General features: G+C 43.9%; 1 protein-coding gene across 1 annotated transcript in view; it reads right to left on the reverse strand.

The window, feature by feature from the left end:
* LOC133628641 (uncharacterized) overlaps nucleotides 1-12,349 on the reverse strand; it is a 93,173-nt gene extending 80,824 nt beyond the window's left edge. Inside the window, exon 1 of the mRNA XM_062017051.1 lies at nucleotides 12,322-12,349. Coding sequence (XP_061873035.1) covers nucleotides 12,322-12,349 — 28 coding nt within the window. The remainder of the gene's footprint in view (nucleotides 1-12,321) is intronic.
* Between the last annotated feature and the right edge of the window lie 8,464 nt (nucleotides 12,350-20,813).

Below are 20,813 nucleotides of genomic sequence, written 5' to 3' on the forward strand. Positions count from 1 at the left end.
ACACACACACACACACACACATGTTTCATAGCTGAAACTTGCAGCATGTTTTGAAGGCAGCCAAGAAGGAACTTTAATGGCTCTCCTGGAAGTCATTCAAAAACCACTCCCATGGACTGCATTGGACATTGTATAAGGCCCCCAAAGCAATATTCGGGGAAGTAGAAGGGATAACAACTTGAATACTCTAGGCCTCTGTTTGGAATGCTTTTTGCAAGGTGACATGAACATTTCTAAGGGTATCTTTGTGCCACACAAAGAATATATCTAAATGTGAAAGCTTCTGGGGCTAGTTTGAGTCCAGCACACACCATACCCTGTTCTGTGGCTTTCCCACCTCTCAGTTTAGCCAGTCCCTTTTCCCCAAGCTGTGAGAATTATCTGCCCTATGCTCAAAAGCATTTCAAACTGCAGCAAAAACTGGCCCTGTGTACCTCTTGGTCTTCCACAAATCCAGTTTGAGCTCCCTCTACCAGGGTCTCACTGTCCTCCCTTTGTTTTGGGAATTGTTGGGGTGGGGTTTTTTTCTCCAGTTAATTGTTCTCATCTTTAACTTTTAATCTCTACACCCAAACTTTTTCAGGACACAACTCCTGAAGCTGTTTTTCCAAATGCTGGACTACAAGGTTCCTTTTGACTCTCAGCTCACACACTTGGGCAGTTTTTCTTAACAACATGAGCCCAGAAACACTTAAAGAATCAATCATTAACTCAGTGTTGGAATGGAGGCTATCTTTGGTGGAAATTATTGTAGACAGGCGGGTGGGAGCACAAGAGATGGGATAGAGACAAACTTCAAGCACTGGCCATAGAGGATTTGTGTTACAGTGGGGTTACATTCACATCTTGAGATGGGTCATCACCAGTTCAAGGTGACCTTTGTCAGCTACCAGTCCAGTACAGCTGCTGCTCTGGGGTAACTGGAATCCTCAATGTTTCCAAAACATGGGGAGTTTATAAACTTCCTGCTTGACTTTGCTTCAGTTTTACCTTCCCCCTTGTTTCAGTCTCCACTTTCCTCCCAGCTGACCATATAACCATGAGAGTGCTGTTGAACTTGTGGGAAAGGTGTCCTGGTGTCATTATTGGCTTGAAAATCAAAGCAAACTCTTGCTGATACTTTGTGCATGCTGTCTTTAGAAACCTGTAGAGTGTCCATATGCGCATTGCTTCTCCTCCCCTCCCACCCACCCTTCACCATCCTGCCCCATCCCATCCTTCTGCTATGCCTGAAGGAGTACCTGGCAGAGAACGAAAGGTACGTTTTACAAATGACACTGTGGATATGCCATTGCCCCTGAGCTCATCAATCCCTGAGTGTATTCCTCTTCCATCATCACCCCAACATCTAGTGAAGTTGAAGATCAACAAAGACAATTATTAAAGGAAGAATTAATACAACACGGAGAAGATATGAAACACACTTTGGCCCATTTGGAGGAACTGATGGAAAAACCAAAAGCAACAGCTAATCAACTGTTGGAATGAATTAATGAATTAACCAAACCAAAGATTAAAGTTTCATCCCCACAGGTGCTCAGAGACCCCTGACCAGATGACTATGATCCAGCTAAGAAATGGAGAGGCCTCATACGTGATGCGGTAATTAAAGGAGAATTTATTCCACAAGCCTTTCCAGTAATAGTAGCACAAAGAAAACGACAATGGGCACCTTTGGATTGGAAGTTGGTAGGGGAAGGCCAGAAAGCTGTAATACAATATGGCTTGTCCAACCCATACGTTCAAACGTTATTGGATCATATTTTTGCCAGTGGATTGATGACTCCATTTGACTGCCGGAAGCTAGCAGAAACCTTCCTGAAGCCCACTCAGGTATTACTATGGGAGTCTGAATGGGAAAAAAGAGTTGATGTGGCAGTAGTAGAAAATATGGACTTACAACAGGGAGATCCGTGGCGAGTCGTCACAGCAGATATGATGTTGGGTAAAGGACCATTTGCTGACCCTCAGGTACAAGCCCGACTGCATGAAGCTATTTTGCAGCAAACACAGACACTGGCTCGTCAAGCATTTAAGATCGTTCCTGACATGGGTGTGCCAGTTCCCTCATATACAACTATTATACAGAAACCTAATGAGCCTTTCATGACCTTTTTAGACCGTCTAAGAGCAGCTCTGGATCGTATACAAAATATGTCAACTGAAGTAAAGGCGGAAATAGGGTTACACTTAGCATTTGCTAATGCTAACCATGACTGCAAAAAGATCCTGCAGGCTCTCCCGTGGACAGCAACTTTGGTCGACATGATAGAAGCCTGCTCTAGGGTAGGATCATCAGCACACTTAGCTGAAGCTATGGCAACAGCATTGAAACCTTTAGTTCAACCTCACAAAGGAAATCGGAGGCCAAAATGCTTTAACTGTGGAAAAATAGGACACGTGAAAAATCAATGTCAGTCCAGACCATTGGTATGGACAAACAGCTCCGCCAGACCATCTGGGTCCAACGGCAGATTTCATGGCAGTTGTTACAGATGTGGCAAGTTTGGCCATAGAGCCACTGAGTGCCTCTCTCGAGTGGCCAGACATACAATGCCTAAGGGAAACGGGTTAACGAGCACAAAAAGGGTGAGCGCGATGACACAAAAATGCCCTTCAACACCAACAGCTGCCTGGATGGCCTCATATCAGCCACTGCAGGAAGCGCAGGAGTGGATGTGGAAACAGCAGTAGATGTAACCATCCACAACACAGAGGTAACAGTTATCTCATCTAACACTAATGGACCCCTTGGTTTAAGTGCTTTGCTTTTAGGACGGTCATCGGCCTCTCAACAGGGTATTTTTGTGCTCCCCGGTGTAATTGGTGTGGATTATGAAGGAAATATTAGAATAATGGTTAAAGTTTGGCAGCCACCAGTTCATATACCTAAAGGAACTAAAATAGCTCAATTAGTTCCTTTCAGAGCTAAAGTTCCATTTTCAGGAAGTTGTAAACATTGAGATGGTGGTTTTGGATCCACTGGAGTATGTTGTAGTAGTGCAGGCAATATTCACTTGAAGACGTTAGAGAGTCTAAGTAATGCACGTGCAGAGACGTACAGGGGCAACATAGTACAACCACCAGAGTTGACTCAAAGCCACCCTTCCTTTGCTAGCTACCTCCTTATATGCTGCTTCTGCCCATGAGATCACCCAGGGCCCAATTGATTAACTTGCAGCACCTGTTTCTGAAGTAGCTTGCCAGCTGCATTAACTTATCCCTACCATCTTTATTCAAGCTGGCTGGTCCAAGCTACATCCGTGCCTACAATTCCCCCCTTTTTCTTTTTTGAACCAGACAGCCTTTAGCAACACATTTCAAAATTAAAAGTACATGAAGAAAACAGAATATTTTTACCCATGGCCATGAGTTTACAACAAAAGGTCAATAACAGCTACATCGCTGAACAATACAATACAGAAATTCATAAAGTCAAAATAAACATAATCTGATATGTGTTGCTAGGAGGGACACACACTGGCAGGAAGGGATGAGTTCTTGGTAGCTCCACTGATATTTCTTTTTCCTGATGTAGTTCTGGACTTCTCTTCAGATCCTTTAGCATGCTGATCTGTGAGCATTATCTGTAAGATGGAAGTATCTCTTCATCTGTAGAAAATACACCATTTTTGTTTTCAAGTTCCCAGTGGTCATCTTAAGTTCTTCAATTCTTTTAATGCAATACAGATAGCTGGAGGAATTTATAGCAGCATATGTAGTGCCACAGTTGTGAGGGTTTACATTTTAATAGTGATGGATTGAGGGTGGATCACTTGGTTCTTTCCTCAAGATGTTTTTGGTTTTTTTTTTTCATTGGTGTTACAGTTAAGTCCTTTCTGTTGATGTGGTTTGATCCATTTTGCCGGAATCCATCGGGGACCTTGATCTGTAATGACACAAGCAGAGCCTCTTCCCCACGTTAACAGATCCGCAGGTCCTTGCCACTCTCCAGTAGTGGGATTCTTATACCAAACTTTAGGTTTGTCAGTAAAATCCAAATCCTGACTCATTTGGGCAAAGTGTGTTAATGCCAGTGGTTCATTCCAGTTTGCCACAATTCTGAGATGATTCATTGTATAAAGGGCTTTCATTAGTCTATCTTCAGGGCTTACCCCCTCTTCCCCCATTTTTTGTTTTTCTAGGAGGCCTTTTAAGGTTTGATGTGTACATTCAATAATGGCTTGACCAGTGGAATTTCCTGGGATTCCAGTAGTATGTTTAACACCCCATAAGTTTAGAAACTTACGTGTTCTACTGGCTATGTATCCCGAGCCATTATCAGTTTTTATCTCTCTTGGAACACCAAGGACTGCAAAGCAACTCCTCCAATGTCTTATGACATCTCGAGAACTGTCACTGGTTAAGGCTGTGGCCCAAACCATGGCTGAATAAGTATCAATAGTGACATGTATACGTTTAAATCGCCCAAAAGGAGCATAGGCAGTGATATCCAATTGCCATATACCTAATGGTGCCAGACCCCTGGGATTGACTCCTACTCCTAGGCCAATTTGATTCTGGCATGCAGGGCACGTGGAAACAATACCCTGAGCGTCTGATATGGTCAGGTCAAACTGCTTCGTCAGCATTTTTGCACTTTGATGAAAAAAATCGTGCGATCTTCGGGCTTGAGAAAATTTGTCAATTATTGGCCCCATAGGTATCAATAAAGGAGCTGCCACTATTGCTGCGAAGTTTTCGGCTCTTGGCCTGAAACACCCAGGCTTGAAGCCTACTTCATGCGGCGATCAACCCAGGGTCCGATTCTCAGCTGGGTGGGAAAAAAAAAAAATCAGTCCTACTCAATGTGAGTGATAGCAGAAATCATCTTCTTTATTGAGAGCAGGCTCTAACTTATATACACAGCAGCTTCAAAGCTAGCTCAGCAACAGCAGCTAATAGATTACATTCTTATGTTCATCCTACTTGCGGTTTCTGCGATAAGCAAGCTCCCTCACATTTTCCCATCTTGTTTTTTCTCCGAAGTTGTTTTCCACCTTGAGCTGTTAGCTCGTTAGCTGAAAACAGTCCGACCTTGAGGGATCAGAAAGCGGCCTGCTGTCTACATGACAGCAACTGCTTTAACCATGGCTCTGACTCTGGTCTTGATTGTGCATTAAATTCATATAACTAGAGCTCAGGCTGCCTTGCCCCAACAGGCCTAACATTATACCCCGGGATCCATGTCCATGCTCCCTCATTTTTTCTCCACAATTCCCCCATTTTGTTTTTGCACAATCAAGACTGAGTCAGTCAATGTATGTACTGCCTTCATAATACAACTATATACTATTCTAAACATTACAAGCAAAAGCAAAATAGTCAATATCCATCTTAACCCTTCTTTGGTTAACATAGTCAACCGATGTGACAACTCCCCAAAAGCTGATTGAAGCCAATTATCAATAGGGTTATAACCCACCATAATATTCTTAGCATGAACCTTTAAATATGCCAAAGCTTTGTGAATAGATTCACTATGATCAGAAAGATTAAAACAACACATGCCTTAAGTCTTGGCACCTGTGCCCTTGTGCCAATAGCAAAAAATCAATAGCTGCACGATCTTGCAATAAGGCATGTCTAAGGCTTTTCTGGTCTGCCAATAATTTTTCAATAACATCAGTAGTAACATTAGCTTGCTGCTCCGACCAACACACTAATTTTTCTAACTGCCGTAAGGCCTGGGCTGCAGCCAACCCAGGTACAAATGCTGAAGCAAATACATTCGCCGTAATGGACCACAACTGTACTTTACCATCACAATCTTCTTTTAAGTTGTGGGTGTCTCTTGTTTTCCGCAACTTGGTAATTTTTAACCAGTCCTGCTGTCGAGGAGCAAACAAAGTTAGTTTCCCTAAATAACATGGTTTCTAGATCTCTCTCTTGATCTACAGTAAATGCCTCCTCCTGAGCAATGAGGATATCATCCATATAATGATACACAAGTGCATGTCTAATACTACTTACATCCCTAATCAAGCCTTCTAATGTCATTGAGGTTTGGTTACTTTGTTTGCTAAGCCAGCATCCTAATTTGCATAGTTGAGTTAATAAAGCAGATACTCTTACACCTGGAGCAAATATACTAGTTGCTACTATTGCTGAGGGAGACCAAAGGTAACATAGTCATCACATTTGTCAGTAAATGCATGCACAAATTGGTTTTGACAATGATGTTTCTAAATCATTGTGTGATCAGGCATCAAGATCGTCAGTTGTCCCAAACTGCATGGTCCCCTTTGTAATCTCGAGGGTATTCCAGGCCATGCCTGGTCCCCACAGACCAGAAAAATTCCCTTTGGTAACTGTACAGGCACAAGACTAGACCTGGATCTTTTTGGTGAAGTATAATTGCACCAAGATGTTGTGTTCTTATACACGCCCAGGATGGGATCCACATTCTGTCCCAAATGTTTTGGTATTGCTGGTAAAATTAAACATAACACAAAAATCCATCTTTATAGATCTCAATAATTCTAACTCCTGTGGCTCTGTTGTCATTATTGGCAACCATGAAATGATCAAATCCCAGCTGTCAACTTTGCCATTACCCTTAAGTAAGGGTTTTGTTTTTCATGCATTTGGTACAGGCCATTGTGCCACATCTGATGGAACTCCCACCAAACAGGTAGAAAAAGGATTATCTGGAGTGGCCATTGATAAACATATTGTAGACTGATTGATTGCTTTGGCCAGTGTAAGCCACATGTTTTGCTTGGTTTTTTGAAATTGCCTAAAGTCATTTACTACAATCATTTGAAGCATCAACAGTATGACAAAATCCATTTTTTTTTTTTTTACTCCTGATAAAAAAAAATCCTTCACCAATGAGTCTAAAACACAAACCACCTTTTAGCTTCTCAATGTCAAAATGTTCTGTTCCTGACACCTAAAACACCTTAGAAAGTTTCCACTGTAAGAAAACCACTATTCATCATCACATTTACAGCAAAATGCATAACATCACGACCAACAGTTTTTACACTCTTTGAGGCAAGGGACTGAGGATGGAAAGGACGAGCCCAGCGGTCCGTGAGGGCCGGGGCCGGCGGTGTCGGCGCGGTGTGTGGGGGGGCTCCGGAGACACTGACCGGGCGCGGGAAGCGGCTGCGCGGCGGCGGCTGCGGATGGAAGGGGCGGGGAGGGTCTGGCTCACTCCGTGCCGTCCCCGGCGCCGGCGGCGCAGTCGGTATTAGTATCTCCTATGTTTTCTTTGTCTCCCCTCGCGTGCCCGATGGTGCCCAGTCTAACATGGGGTCGCGCTCCCCAACTCCTCTGATCATCCTGCGCTGCACCCCCGCCCGACTCCGCCTACTTGGCATTCCCCTGCAAGTCGTCCCAGGGGTAACTCGGCGGGCTGGGCTCGAATGGGAAGCAGCTCTCCCGCGGGAGCTCTGCTCCGAAGACCCTTCGCCTCTCTGACTTTGTAAAAACTCTTGTGTAGAGAAGAACTTTATCTTCTTTTTTTTTTTTTCCTTTTTTTCCTCAGCACGCCCCGCTCAGCGACGGGCCGCGCACCGGGATGGCTTTCAGTGGCGACAGGCTGTGTTTCCATGGCCTCTTGTCACTCCAGTTTCTTTAATACTTCCTGCAGGAAGCTGTCCGTTCCCTTGTCTGTCTCCTTCAGCCTCGGCGCAACAGTCAGCGCCAGGGCTGCAGCCATGGCCATTCGCTGCTCTGCTTGCATTTCTTTTAAAGTATTTATCACATCTCTCCAAAGGAGACTTAGATCTTTACTGATCTTACTATTGTCCTTATCACCACTAATAGTGGCTTCCCAGAGAATGTTTCCAATTTCTCGCCACTCACCAGAAAAGGGAGGTGAGACATAATTAGTCCTGATACCAAACAGTCCAGCTGTTGGCTCGGCTACAGTCTTGGGCATATCAAGCCACTGAGTTACAGCAGTGGCCAAACCCTTTTCCAACTTATACTTTTTCAAACAGTTAATTACTTCTCTCCACTGTTTCATCAGTTTCCGAGCAGTCTTATCTTTGTCTATAACCAAGTCCCAAAGACAAGTCCCATATGCTCTCCACTCCTCCTCATCAAAATATTTCTCAGAGTCTTTAAAAAAGCCTTTACAATTACCATATACAAGTAGACCAGACAAATTGGTCAATTTAAAGTCCACCCCCCGCTTTTCTAAAGCGATGTAAAAGTGAGAGTGCTACCTCCTTATCCATGTTGTCAGAGCCTCGTCTCACCGCAACCTGTAGTCACTCCCCCGGGTACAGCAACCTCTGCTTGGGATCCGGCAGGCTTCCTCCGACGACTGCCTCTGCCTCCGGATTTTCAAGTCTCAGCTCCCCGCAGGCAGGCTCTTTACCCGGTAACACCCAGTGATGGTCCCTGTTTGGGTGCAATATGCCACGAAGTTTTCAGCTCTTGGCCTGAAAAACCAGACTCAAAGCCTGAAACACCCAGGCTCAAAGCCTACTTCATGCGGCGATCAACCCAGGGTCCGATTCTCAGCTGGGTGGGAAAAAACATCAGTCCTACTCAATGTGAGTGATAGCAGAAATCTTCTTCCCCATATTGAGAGCAGGCTCTAACTTATATACACAGCAGCTTCAAAGCTAGCTCAGCAACAGCAGCTAATAGATTACATTCTCATGTTCATCCTACTTGCGGTTTCTGCAATAAGCAAGCTCCCTCACATTTTCCCATCTTGTTTTTTCTCCGAAGTTGTTTTCCACCTTGAGCTGTTAGCTCGTTAGCTGAAAACAGTCCGACCTTGAGGGATCAGAAAGCGACCTGCTGTCTGCACTGACTACATGACAGCAACTGCTTTAACCATGGCTCTGACTCTGGTCTTGATTGTGCATTAAATTCATATAACTAGAGCTCAGGCTGCCTTGCCCCAACAGGCCTAACATTATGCTCCGGGATCCATGTCCATGCTCCCTCATTTTTTCTCCACACACTATCTTGTCAACAATTTAATTGCCAACTGATAGGCCATCTTTTAAGCCTGAATGGCTTTGAATATGTCTAATATAATAAGCAGTTTGACGTTCATTTATCTGATGCCAGAACCACAGAAATAAGTTACACAGTTTCTGATTAGAGATTTCTTTCAACAACGCTCTCTCTAATCGAGTGACGGCATCGACCACATAGAGGGAATCAGAGATGATGTTTAATGGGACGTCTGGCCATTTCTCGAAAGTTTTAACTACAGCCATCAGTTCCAGCAGTTGAACTGAACTGCCTGGGGAGTGAACAGTTAGGTTTTGCCATTTTCCATTCTCCCACCAAACCACTCCTGCTTTGGCTTGGATCTTACTGGCGTCGGTAAAAACAGTCAGGCCTTTAACAGGTACTGCTGATCTCAACGGCCGGTCTTCCATTTGAAATTTAACAGAAAACAATTTACGGGACAGAATTATTTATAGCTCCTGGATATGACAATAAGGCCCACTGTAATTCATGAGATTGTTGCAGTGCCCAGTTCAAGAACTCATCTGTGAGAGGAATGAAAGTGACGTCTGCCTCAATCCCTGCTATTTCCAGCAGACATTTCCTGGCCTTAACTATTATTTTCGCAATTGCATCAAGCCTCGTGGTAATTGTTGTTTGCAAACTATATGGCAAAAATATCCACTCCAGGATCCTCAATGGGTCTTTCGCTACTGAATCCCATTGCATCAAGACTGCCATTACATGCTGGTTTTGACTTATCACAGCAATGTTAATAGACAAGTCAGGATCATATCGGTGACTGTAGTTACTGACTATCTTGTTTCCTATTTTTTCTATTGCTTGGATTTGCTGCCGAGACAGTTTTTGCGCACTATCAGCCTCTACTGAGCCCTTTAACAAAGGCATTAGTGGCGCAAGGTCCTCATTCATGATACCACATATGGTTCGTACTCATTGGATATCACCTATTAGCTTTTGAACATCTGTTAAGTTAGCAATTTCTGTTTTAATTGCCACCTTCTGAGGATAAATGCGTGCATCGGTGATATTACCTAAATATTTCCAAGAGGCGTGCATTTGTACCTCCTCTGGCGCAATCACCAACCTGGAGATGCTCAACTGTCGGTTCACTTCTTGTAGAATGCGATGCTGGTCCAGGTCTTTTCCTGCAATCAAGATATCATCCATATAATGGTAAAGTAAGACACGAGGGTATTTTTTGCACAGAGGTGCCAGCGCCCAGGCAACATAAGTTTGACAAATAGTTGGTGAGTTCTTCATTCCCTGAGGTAAAACAGTCCATTGGTATAATTTTGCTGGCTCTTGTTTGTTAATAGATGGTACTGTAAAAGCAAACATCTCACTGTCATCCTCATGTAGGGGAATTGTGAAAAAACAGTCCTTTAGGTCAATCACCAACAGGGGCCACTCTTTTGGAAGCATTGCAGGAGAGGGTAATCCTGGCTGTAAAGCACCCATGTCCTGCATCACTGCATTAACAGCTCTTAAACCATGTAACAGCCTCCACTTCCCTGATTTTTTAGGGATAGTAAAAATTTGGTGTATTCCATGGACTGGTGGATGGCTTCATATGACCTTTCTCTAATTGTTTTATTTACTAATTCATGAATGTGGGCAAGCTTTTCTTTGCTTAGCGGCCATTGATCAATCCAAACTGGTTTATCTGTGAGCCAGGTTAACTTCAGGATTGGTCGCCCATCAATGGCCGCCACTAAAAATTTTCATTTGACAAACGAAAGCCCATTTGGCTTAAGGGCATCTCTACCTAAAAGCCAAACTGAAGTATTCATTACATAGGGCCTAATTTGCACACATCTATTCTCTTCGCCCTGTATGCATACCAAAATTAGGTCTGGGCTAATTTTTGTCATCTGTATTCCTCCTACTCCAACAACAGGGGTGTCTAAATTCTCTAAAGGCCAGCTTTTTGGCCAATAGGATAATGTAACAATAGTAACATCTGCTCCCATATCCAGTAATGTGTTGTACCTCAACCATGTGTTCACCATTTGGATGTTGGAATACAACCGTCTGAGTGGGCTTTTCCCTGTGAAAGTGGCATTGCAGTCTTACCTCAGGTACTCCAGTGGATCCAAAACCACCGTCTCGAAGCTTTACGACTTCCTGCAAAAGGAACTTTAGCTCTGAAAGGAACTAATTGAGCGATTTTAGTTCCTTTAGGTATATGAACTGGTGGCTGCCAAACTTTTACCATTATTCCAATGTTACACCGGGGAGCACAAAAATACCCTGTTGAGAGGCCGATGACCGTCCTAAAAGCAAAGCACTTAATCCATAGCCAAGGGGTCCGTTAGCGTTAGATAACTGTTAACTTCCCATGTTGTGGATGGTTACATCTACTGCTGTTTCCACATCCACTCCTGCGCTTCCTGCAGTGGCTGATCTGAGGCCATCCAGGAAGCTGTTGGCGTTGAAGGGCGTTTTTGTGTCATTTGCGCTCGCCCTTTTTGCACTCGTTAACCCGTTTCCCTTAGGCATTGTATGTCTGGCCACTCGAGAGAGGCACTCAGTGGCTCTATGGCCAAAACTTGCCACATCTGTAAACAACTGCCATGAAATCTGCCGTTGGACCCAGATGGTCTGGCGGAGCTGTTTGTTCATACCAATGGTCTGGACTGACATTGATTTTTCAGGTGTCCTATTTTTCCACAGTTAAAGCATTTTGGCCTCCGATTTCCTTTGTGAGGTTGAACTAAAGGTTTCAATGCTGTTGCCATAGCTTCAGCTAGATGGGCTGACGATCCTACCCTAGAGCAGGCTTCTATCATGTCCGACCAAAGTTGCTGTCCACGGGAGAGCCTGCAGGATCTTTTTGCAGTCATGGTTAGCATTAGCAAATGCTAAGTGTAACCCTATTCCACCTTTACTTCAGTTGACATGTTTGGTATACGATCCAGAGCTGCTCTTAGACGGTCTAAGAAGGTCATGAAAGGCTCATTAGGTTTCTGTATAATAGTTGTATATGAGGGAAACTGGCACCCCCCATGTCAGGAACGATCTTAAATGCTTGACGAGCCAGTGTCTGTGTTTGCTGCAAAATAGCTTCATAGAGTCGGGCTTGTACCTGAGGGTCAGCAAACGGTCCTTTACCCAACATCATATCTGCTGTGACGACTCGCCGCGGATCTCCCCTGTTGTAAGTCCCATATTTTCTACTACTGCCACATCAACTCTTTTTTCCCATTCAGACTCCCATAGTAATACCTGAGTGGGGCTTCAGGAAGGTTTCTGCTAGCTTCCGGCAGTCACATGGAGTCATCAATCCACTGGCAAAAATATGATCCAATAACGTTTGAACGTATGGGTTGGACAAGCCATATTGCATTACAGCTTTCTGGCCTCCCTTACCTCCAACTTCCAATCCAAAGGTGCCCATTGTCGTTTTCTTTGTGCTACTATTACTGGAAAGGCTTGTGGAATAAATTCTCCTTTAATTACCGCATCACGTATGAGGCCTCTCCATTTCTTAGCCGGACCATAGTCATCTGGCTGCGGTCTCTGAGCACCTGTGGGATGAAACTTTAATCTCTGGTTTGGTTAATTCATTAATTCATTTCCAACAGTTGATTAGCTGTTGCTTTTGGTTTTTCCATCAGTTCCTCCAAGTGGGCCAAAGTGTGTTTCATATCTTCTCCGTGTTGTTATTAATTCTTCCTTTAATAATCGTCTTTGTTGATCTTCAACTTCACTAGATGTTGGGGGTGATGATGGAAGAGGAATGCACTCAGGGGTTGATGAGCTCAGGGGCAATGGCATATCCACATTGTCATTTGTAAAACGTACCTTTCATTCTCTGCAGGTACTCCTTCAGGCATAGCAGGAGGATGGGATGGGGCAGGATGGTGAAGGGTGGGTGGGAGGGGAGGAGAAGCAATGCGCATATTCGGCTCCTGGAACGGTGCTCTAACAGGTTCTGGGGGAGGTGGGCTCACATCCATGCTCTCCTCTTCTAGAGATGGAGCCGAGGGTATTACGACATTATCCCCTCCAAAGAGTCTCTTAGTATTTTCTTCTAGAGGTGGAGCCGATGGTACTATTAAGTCACCACCTCCAAAGAACCTTTTAGCATCTACCGGGAACGCAGATGGTACAGCAGTTTCTGCTTTCACAGCAGCAGCTGCAGCACACTCAGCTTCTAGCTGGTGTATAATGGATGATAGTGATTTACACAAGCCGATAGCATCATTCAACATGTCTCCTAGGTTTTCCCCAGTGTCCCTTTTCATATACTTCTTGAGGGGAAACAAAGAGACCTACTTCCTGCCCCCATCTTACAAGTCTTTGCAAATCCTCTCTTTCATAACTGAATCCTTTCTCAGCAAGGATATGCTGAAGGGTGTCAATAGGATTTTCCTCTTAGCTTATGATATTTCCCCTTATATCAGTTTATTCAGAGTCACTTACCTTTTCAAGCAGGAATCCAAGTGCTTTTCTGCCGAGGGTTCTTAATCCAACCTAACTCGGCGTATCAACGTCAGGGGTCACCAAATGTTGTAGTAGTGCAAGCAATATTCACTTGAAGACGTAGAGAGTCTAAGTAATGCACATGCAGAGACCATACAGGGACAACATAACACAACCAACAGAGTTGACTCAAAGCAACCCTTCTTTTGCTAGCTACCTCCTTATATGCTGCTTCTGCCCATGAGATCACCCAGGGCCCAATTGATTAACTTGCAGCACCTGTTTCTGAAGTAGCATGCCAGCTGCATTAACTTATCCCTACCATCTTTATTCAAGCTGGCTGGTCCAAGCTACATCTGTGCCTACAGGAGTACCTGAGGTAAGACTGCCAATGCCACTTTCACAGGAAAGCCCACTCAGACGGTTGTATTACAACATTTCCAAATGGTGAACAGATGGTTGGGTACAACACATTACTGGATATGGGAGCAGACGTTACCATTGTTCCATTATCCTATTGGCCAAAAAGCTGGCCTTTAGAGACTTAGACACCCCTGTTGTTGGAGTAGGAGGAATACAGATGACAAAAATTAGCACGGATCTGATTTGGTATGCATACAGGGCAAGAGAGAATAGATGTTGTGCAAATTAGGCCCTATGTAATGAACACTTCAGTTTGGCTTTTAGGTAGAGACGCCTTAAGCCAAATGGGCTTTCGTTTGTCAAATGAAAATTTTTAATGGCGGCCATTGATGGGCGACCAATCCTGAAGTTAACCTGGCTTACAGATAAACCAGTTTGGATTGATCAATGGATTGATCAAAAGCTCGCCCACATTCATGAATTAGTAAATGAACAATTAGAGAAAGGTCATATTAAGCCATCCACCAGTCCATGGAATACACCAATTTTTACTATCCCTAAAAAGTCAGGGAAGTGGAGGCTGTTACATGATCTAAGAGCTGTTAATGCAGTGATATAGGACATGGGTGCTTTACAGCCAGGATTACCCCCTCCTGCAATGCTTCCAAAAGAGTGGCCCCTGTTGGTGATTGACCTAAAGGACTGTTTTTTCACAATTCCCCTACATGAGGATGACAGTGAGATGTTTGCTTTTACAGTACCATCTATTAACAAACAAGAGCCAGCAAAATTATACCAATGGACTGTTTTACCTCAGGGAATGAAGAACTCACCAACTATTTGTCAAACTTATGTTGCCTGGGCGCTGGCACCTCTGTGCAAAAAATACCCTCGTGTCTTACTTTACCATTATATGGATGATATCTTGATTGCAGGAAAAGACCTGGACCAGCATCACATTCTACAAGAAGTGAACCGACAGTTGAGCATCTCCAGGTTGGTGATTGCGCCAGAGGAGGTACAAATGCACGCCTCTTGGAAATATTTAGGTAATATCACCGATGCACGCATTTATCCTCAGAAGGTGGCAATTAAAACAGAAATTGCTAACTTAACAGATGTTCAAAAGCTAATAGGTGATATCCAATGGGTACGAACCATATGCGGTATCACGAATGAGGATCTTGCGCCACTAATGCCTTTGTTAAAGGGCCCAGTAGAGGCTGACAGTGCACAAAAACTGTCTCGGCAGCAAATCCAAGCAATAGAAAAAATAGGAAACAAGATAGTCAATAACTACAGTCACCGATATGATCATGACCTGTCAATTAACATTGCTGTGGTAAGTCAAAACCAGCATGTAATGGCAGTCTTGATGCAATGGGATTCAGTAGCAAAAGACTCATTGAGGATCTTGGAGTGGATATTTTTGCCATATAATTTGCAAAAAACAATTACCATGAGGCTAGAGGCAATTGCGAAAATAATAGTTAAGGCCAGGAAATGTCTGCTGGAAATAGCAGGGATTGAGGCAGACGTCATTTTCGTTCCTCTCACAGATGAATTCTTGAACTGGGCACTGCAACAATCTGATGAATTACAGTGGGCCTTATTGTCATATCTAGGAACTATAAATAATCATTATCCATCCCATAAATTGTTTTCTGTTAAATTTCAAATGGAAGAGCGGCCATTGAGATCAGCAGTACCCATTAAAGGCCTGACTGTTTTTACCGACGCCAGTAAGATCCAAGCCAAAGCAGGAGTGGTTTGGTGGGAGAATGGAAAATGGCAAAACCTAACTGTTCACTCCCCAGGCAGTTCAGTTCAACTGCTGGAACTGATGGCTGTAGTTAAAACTTTCGAGAAATGATCAGACGTCCCTTTAAATATCACCTCTGATTCCCTCTATGTGGTCGATGCCGTCACTCGATTAGAGAGAGCGTTGTTGAAAGAAATCTCTAATCAGAATTTGTATAACTTATTTCTGCGACTTTGGCATCAGATAAATGAATGTCAAACTGCTTATTATATTGGACATATTCAAAGCCATTCAGACTTAAAAGATGGCCTATCAGTTGGCAATGAAATTGTTGACAAGATAGTGGCAGCTCCTTTATTGATACCTACGGGGCCAATAATTGACAAATTTTCTCAAGCCCGAAGATCGCACGATTTTTTTCATCAAAGTGCGAAAATGCTGACGAAGCAGTTTGACCTGACCATATCGGACGCTCAGGGTATTGTTTCCACGTGCCCTGCATGCCAGAATCAAATCGGCCTAGGAGTAGGAGTCTATCCCAGGGGTCTGGCACCATTAGGAATATGGCAATCGGATATCACTGCCTATGCTCCCTTTGGGCGATTTAAACGAATACATGTCACTATTGATACTTATTCAGCCATGGTTTGGGCCACAGCCTTAACCAGTGACAGTTCTCGAGATGTCATAAGACATTGGAGGAGTTGCTTTGCAGTCCTTGGTGTTCCAAGAGAGATAAAAACTGATAATGGCTCGGGATATATAGCCAGTAGAACACCTAAGTTTCTGAACTTATGGGGTGTTAAACATACTACTGGAATCCCAGGAAATTCCACCGGTCAAGCCATTATTGAATGTACACATCAAACCTTAAAAGGCCTGCTAGAAAAACAAAAAACGGGGGAAGAGGGGGTAAGCCCTGAAGATAGACTAATGAAAGCCCTTTATACAATGAATCATCTCAGAATTGTGGCAAACCGGAATGAACCACTGGCATTAACACACTTTGCCCAAATGAGTCGGGATTTGGATTTTACTGACAAACCTAAAGTTTGGTATAAGAATCCCACTACTGGAGAGTGGCAAGGACCTGTGGATCTGTTAACGTGGGGAAGAGGCTCTGCTTGTGTCATTACAGATCAAGGTCCCCAATGGATTCCGGCAAAATGGATCAAGCCACATCAACAGAAAGGACTTAATGACTGTAAGAGCAATGGAAAACACAATCTTGAGGAAAGAACCAAGTGATCCACCCTCAATCCATCACTCTATTAAAATGTAAACCCTTGCAACTGTGGCACCACGTATGCTGCTGTGAATTCCTCTAGCTATCTGTATTGCATTAAAAGAATTTAAGAACTTATCAAGACGACCAATGGGAACTTGAAAGCAAAAATGGTGTATTTTCTACGGATGAAGAGATACTTCCATCTTGCAGATAATGTTCACAGATCAGCATGCTGAAGGATCTGAAGAGAAGTCCAGAACTACATCAGGAAAAAGAAATATCAGTGGAGCTACCAAGAACTCATCCCTTCCTGCCAGTGTGTGTCCCTCCTAGCAACACATATCAGATTATGTTTATTTTGACTTTATGGATTTCTGTATTGTATTGTTCAGCGATGTAGCTGTTATTGACCTCTTGTTGTAAACTCATGGCCATGGGTAAAAATATTTATATTTTCTTCATATACCTTTAATTTTGAAATGTGTTGCTAAAGGCTGGCTGGTCCAAAAAAGAAAAAGGGGAGATTTGTAGGCACAAATGTAGCTTGGACCAGCCAGCTTGAATAAAGATGGTAGGGACAAGTTAATGCAGCTGGCAAGCTACTTCAGAAACAGGTGCTGCAAGTTAATCAATTGGGCCCTGGGTGATCTCATGGGCAGAAGCAGCATATAAGGAGGTAGCTAGCAAAGGAAGGGTGGCTTTGAGTCAACTCTGTTGGTTGTGTTATGTTGTCTCTGTATGTCTCTGCATGTGCATTATTTAGACTTTCTCCATCTTTGAGTAAATATTGCTTGCACCACTACAACAGACTGCTGAATGAACTCATTGTAGGGGCTAGTCCCTGTTCTGGGGTTGCCTAATCCACTAGCCCAACAGCCAAGGCTGCTGCAGCTCCCTTTTTCCAAGGAGCAGGTCTGAGTGCTCTGTTTCATTGAGTTGCTTTGCCAGACAGAGTTACTAACCACTGGCCTTTCTCAGCTGTCAAAGACCTATAACCTCCAACAGTTCTTCTCTGCTCAGAGTTATCTGATTACTTATTTAAAAGACTTTGTGCAACAAGAATCAGGGGCTGGATGTCTCATTGCACCTATGCCTGAATATTTCAGTGGAAGAGTTGCTGTGGAGGTGAGGTTACTGATAGAAACACCAAGTGCCCAGTGCTGACCAAATGTTTTCTCTCCTTTTCTTGCTGTTCTTTGCTTGAGTAATCAGGACAATCCACTGTTAGGTATCAAATGAAAGTAAATTATTAAAATAAAGATATGCTGAGCTACTTGACAAGACTTGAGTGCAGGGTACAGAATCTGTGGGTGTTTGGCACAGCCCCAGCACTGCAGATATTTTAGCTCTTGCTTATTTTTGATTCTGTTCAAATATGATTTACCTTAAAAAAAACCAACCAAACAAATTAACTGCAAAGTAGCTGATGTTACAGAACAGATTTTCATAATGGGGGGAAAAAAGATGGCATGACAAAGCTGTAGGAATGAATTGTAGGGCACAAGTGGTGTTCTCCGGTATCTTGGCTTCAAGTCATTCTGGAGCTCTCAAGGCAATACATACAGTGGTTTGTTCTACCAAATCACCCTCTTTCAGAGAAGAAAGCTTCAGAAAGGATTGAGAGAGGCACCAGCCACACTGCCATTGATGCTGTTCATGTACAGTCCTTCGTGGATCTCCAAAGCAACTGGAATGGGATCATAGAATCATACAATGGTGGGGTTGGAAGGGACCTTTAGAGCTCATCCAGTGCAACCCCCCTGCAGAAGCAGCTCCCACCTAGATCAGGTCACACAGGAACGTGTCCAGGTGGGTCTTGAAGACCTCCAAGGAAAGAGCCTCCACACCCTCCCTGGGCAGCCTGGGCCAGGGCTCCCTCACCTCACACTGAAACAGTTTGGCCTTATATTTAAAGGGAAGTTTTTGTGTTCTAGCTTCATCCCATCACCCCTTGTCCTGTTGCTAGGTGCAACAGAAAAAAAGTGCTGCCCCAACCTCCTGACACCCACCATTCAGATATTGGTAACTATGAATGAGATCCCCTCTCAGTCTCCTCTTCTCCAGACTAAACAGCCCCAGGGCCCACAGCCTTTCCTCAGCAGGAAGATGCTCCAGTTCCCTGCTCATCGTGGTGGCCCTGTGCAAGGTGCCGCAGTGATGTAGAAACTGCATTCTGTATTTTGTCACATTTTAAGGGATACATTTACTTGAGGTGAACATTTCACTCCCTCCACTCTGGCTGCAATAGAAGTGAAAGGGACTGGAAGCAGTGGCATACAGCCCTTCCCATACTGCCCATCCCAGGATGCATTTTAATGCAGCTAGTTAGGAGCTCTTCCTGGGATACTTTGGCAGGAACACACACACACACGACAAGTCTGGTGGTAGCAGAAGCAATCTGTAGCGCTCCAGCTTTGCTTAGTGAAGTTGCAAGTCCATTACCAAACTATGTCTCTCAGTTGCAGGTCTAGGCTGCAGACATCACATCTAGACCAAGAGGAAGAAATTATTCTCTCATATGTGGGCTGGTGTTAAGTATCAGTGCAAAAATAGATGAGAAAGAGGCAAGGGTTGTGATACTAACTGCTAGCAGAGAGCTGGGATCAGCTCAAGTAAGAAAACCCTTTCAAAAAGGAATTTGCAACATCCAAAGCATCATTCTTTTCACTTTGTAAATTCAGCTCCAGTATGTCTGTAGTGTCATTTGTCCTGAAGTTTGGGGTTCCTGTGCTACAGCACAGATCTGTCACTGCACTGCAGGCATCTCCAGGGTATGAAACAACAACAGCTTGATGGCACACACCAGCAGCTCAGGAAAACTTAAGAAAGGAGTTTCAGCAAAACAACAGAGCAGTTGGAAAGGGCTGTAGGAAGGGTGTACAAACAGAACACAGCACAACAGGCCAAGCAAGCTGCATCTTGCCATGTTTCTTGTCTTTAAGATGTAAGACTGAAAAGAAATTGCCATGAAGTGTTGTCAGTGCTGCTCGGGGGTGAACACACAACCTCTGGTCTAGCCATGGTGACAGGAAGCTGTCAAATGAGCAAGGCAGTAATGGTTACAGTAGACACTGAAGAGGAACAGTAGGATGAGCATTTTCATGAAAGACCCCCCCTACCCCCTCTCGTAATCAAATCTTTTGAGTGTAGCCCACACATGGTTCAGAGGCAGCTGCTTTGCTGATCCTTGCAAGCCCAAATGTTACATCAGTACACACCTACTTAACAATACCCCTTGGGTTCATGAAGAGAAGGTTACATTATGGTTCCTAGGCCTTTTGAAAAGTGGAATAAACTAACAGTCTTTATTCCCTTGAGAGAAAAAAAAAATGAGGTGGAAATGGTGCCAACTGGTTTGTAATCTGAGCATGCTTTCCATGGGGTATTTTCACAGCTGCCTTATCAGCTTCCCATAAGGGTGTAGCAAACAGTTTAGGAATGTCATGAAGAAAGGATTTGGAGTTTTGCTGTGGTTCATGATAATGATGCCCTCTTGGGATAATGGATCAGAGTTGGAAGATCCTCCTGGAGATAGGAACAATGCTTTAAAAATCCTCTCACCCAAGATTCAGCAGCTAGTGTGTGTAAACTCTGGATGGAGATAGCCCCATGGTTGTTTATGGTGCTTTGACTTGGAGCAATATTCAGATGGGAGGCATTTCCACATCCCCTTCTGTGAGATTTCACTTCCACAAAGTGTGGCTGTTTCTGGCACTGTCGCTCTTTTCAGTGGGATCTTGAAACTTGGTGAGCCAAGTGAGTGCTTGTTAGATCTCAGTTGAAACCATCAACTCCTAGCAAAATCAACTGCTAAAGGTCAGTTCTTTACTGAGGTCAGTGAGAGGACCTTGACTGATTTCACTGGGTTGAGTGTCATAAGCTAAAGCTCAGAAATGAAAGGAAGGAAGTGTTTTGGTGCTGTTGTGTCCAGAAAAACTTACTGTGCTGTTTCCTCTTCATCAGTGCTGCTGTTCACTTACCAAAACAGCTGCTCAGGCCACTCCTCTCCTACAACACCTTGCATTTTGGTGTAGGCAAGCAATATATAAAAGAATCTCTCCTCATTTATTGTGTGAGTTGCAC

The sequence above is a fragment of the Colius striatus genome, chromosome W (genome assembly GCF_028858725.1).
Source record: "Colius striatus isolate bColStr4 chromosome W, bColStr4.1.hap1, whole genome shotgun sequence".
In the NCBI taxonomy this organism is placed as follows: Eukaryota; Metazoa; Chordata; class Aves; order Coliiformes; family Coliidae; genus Colius; species Colius striatus.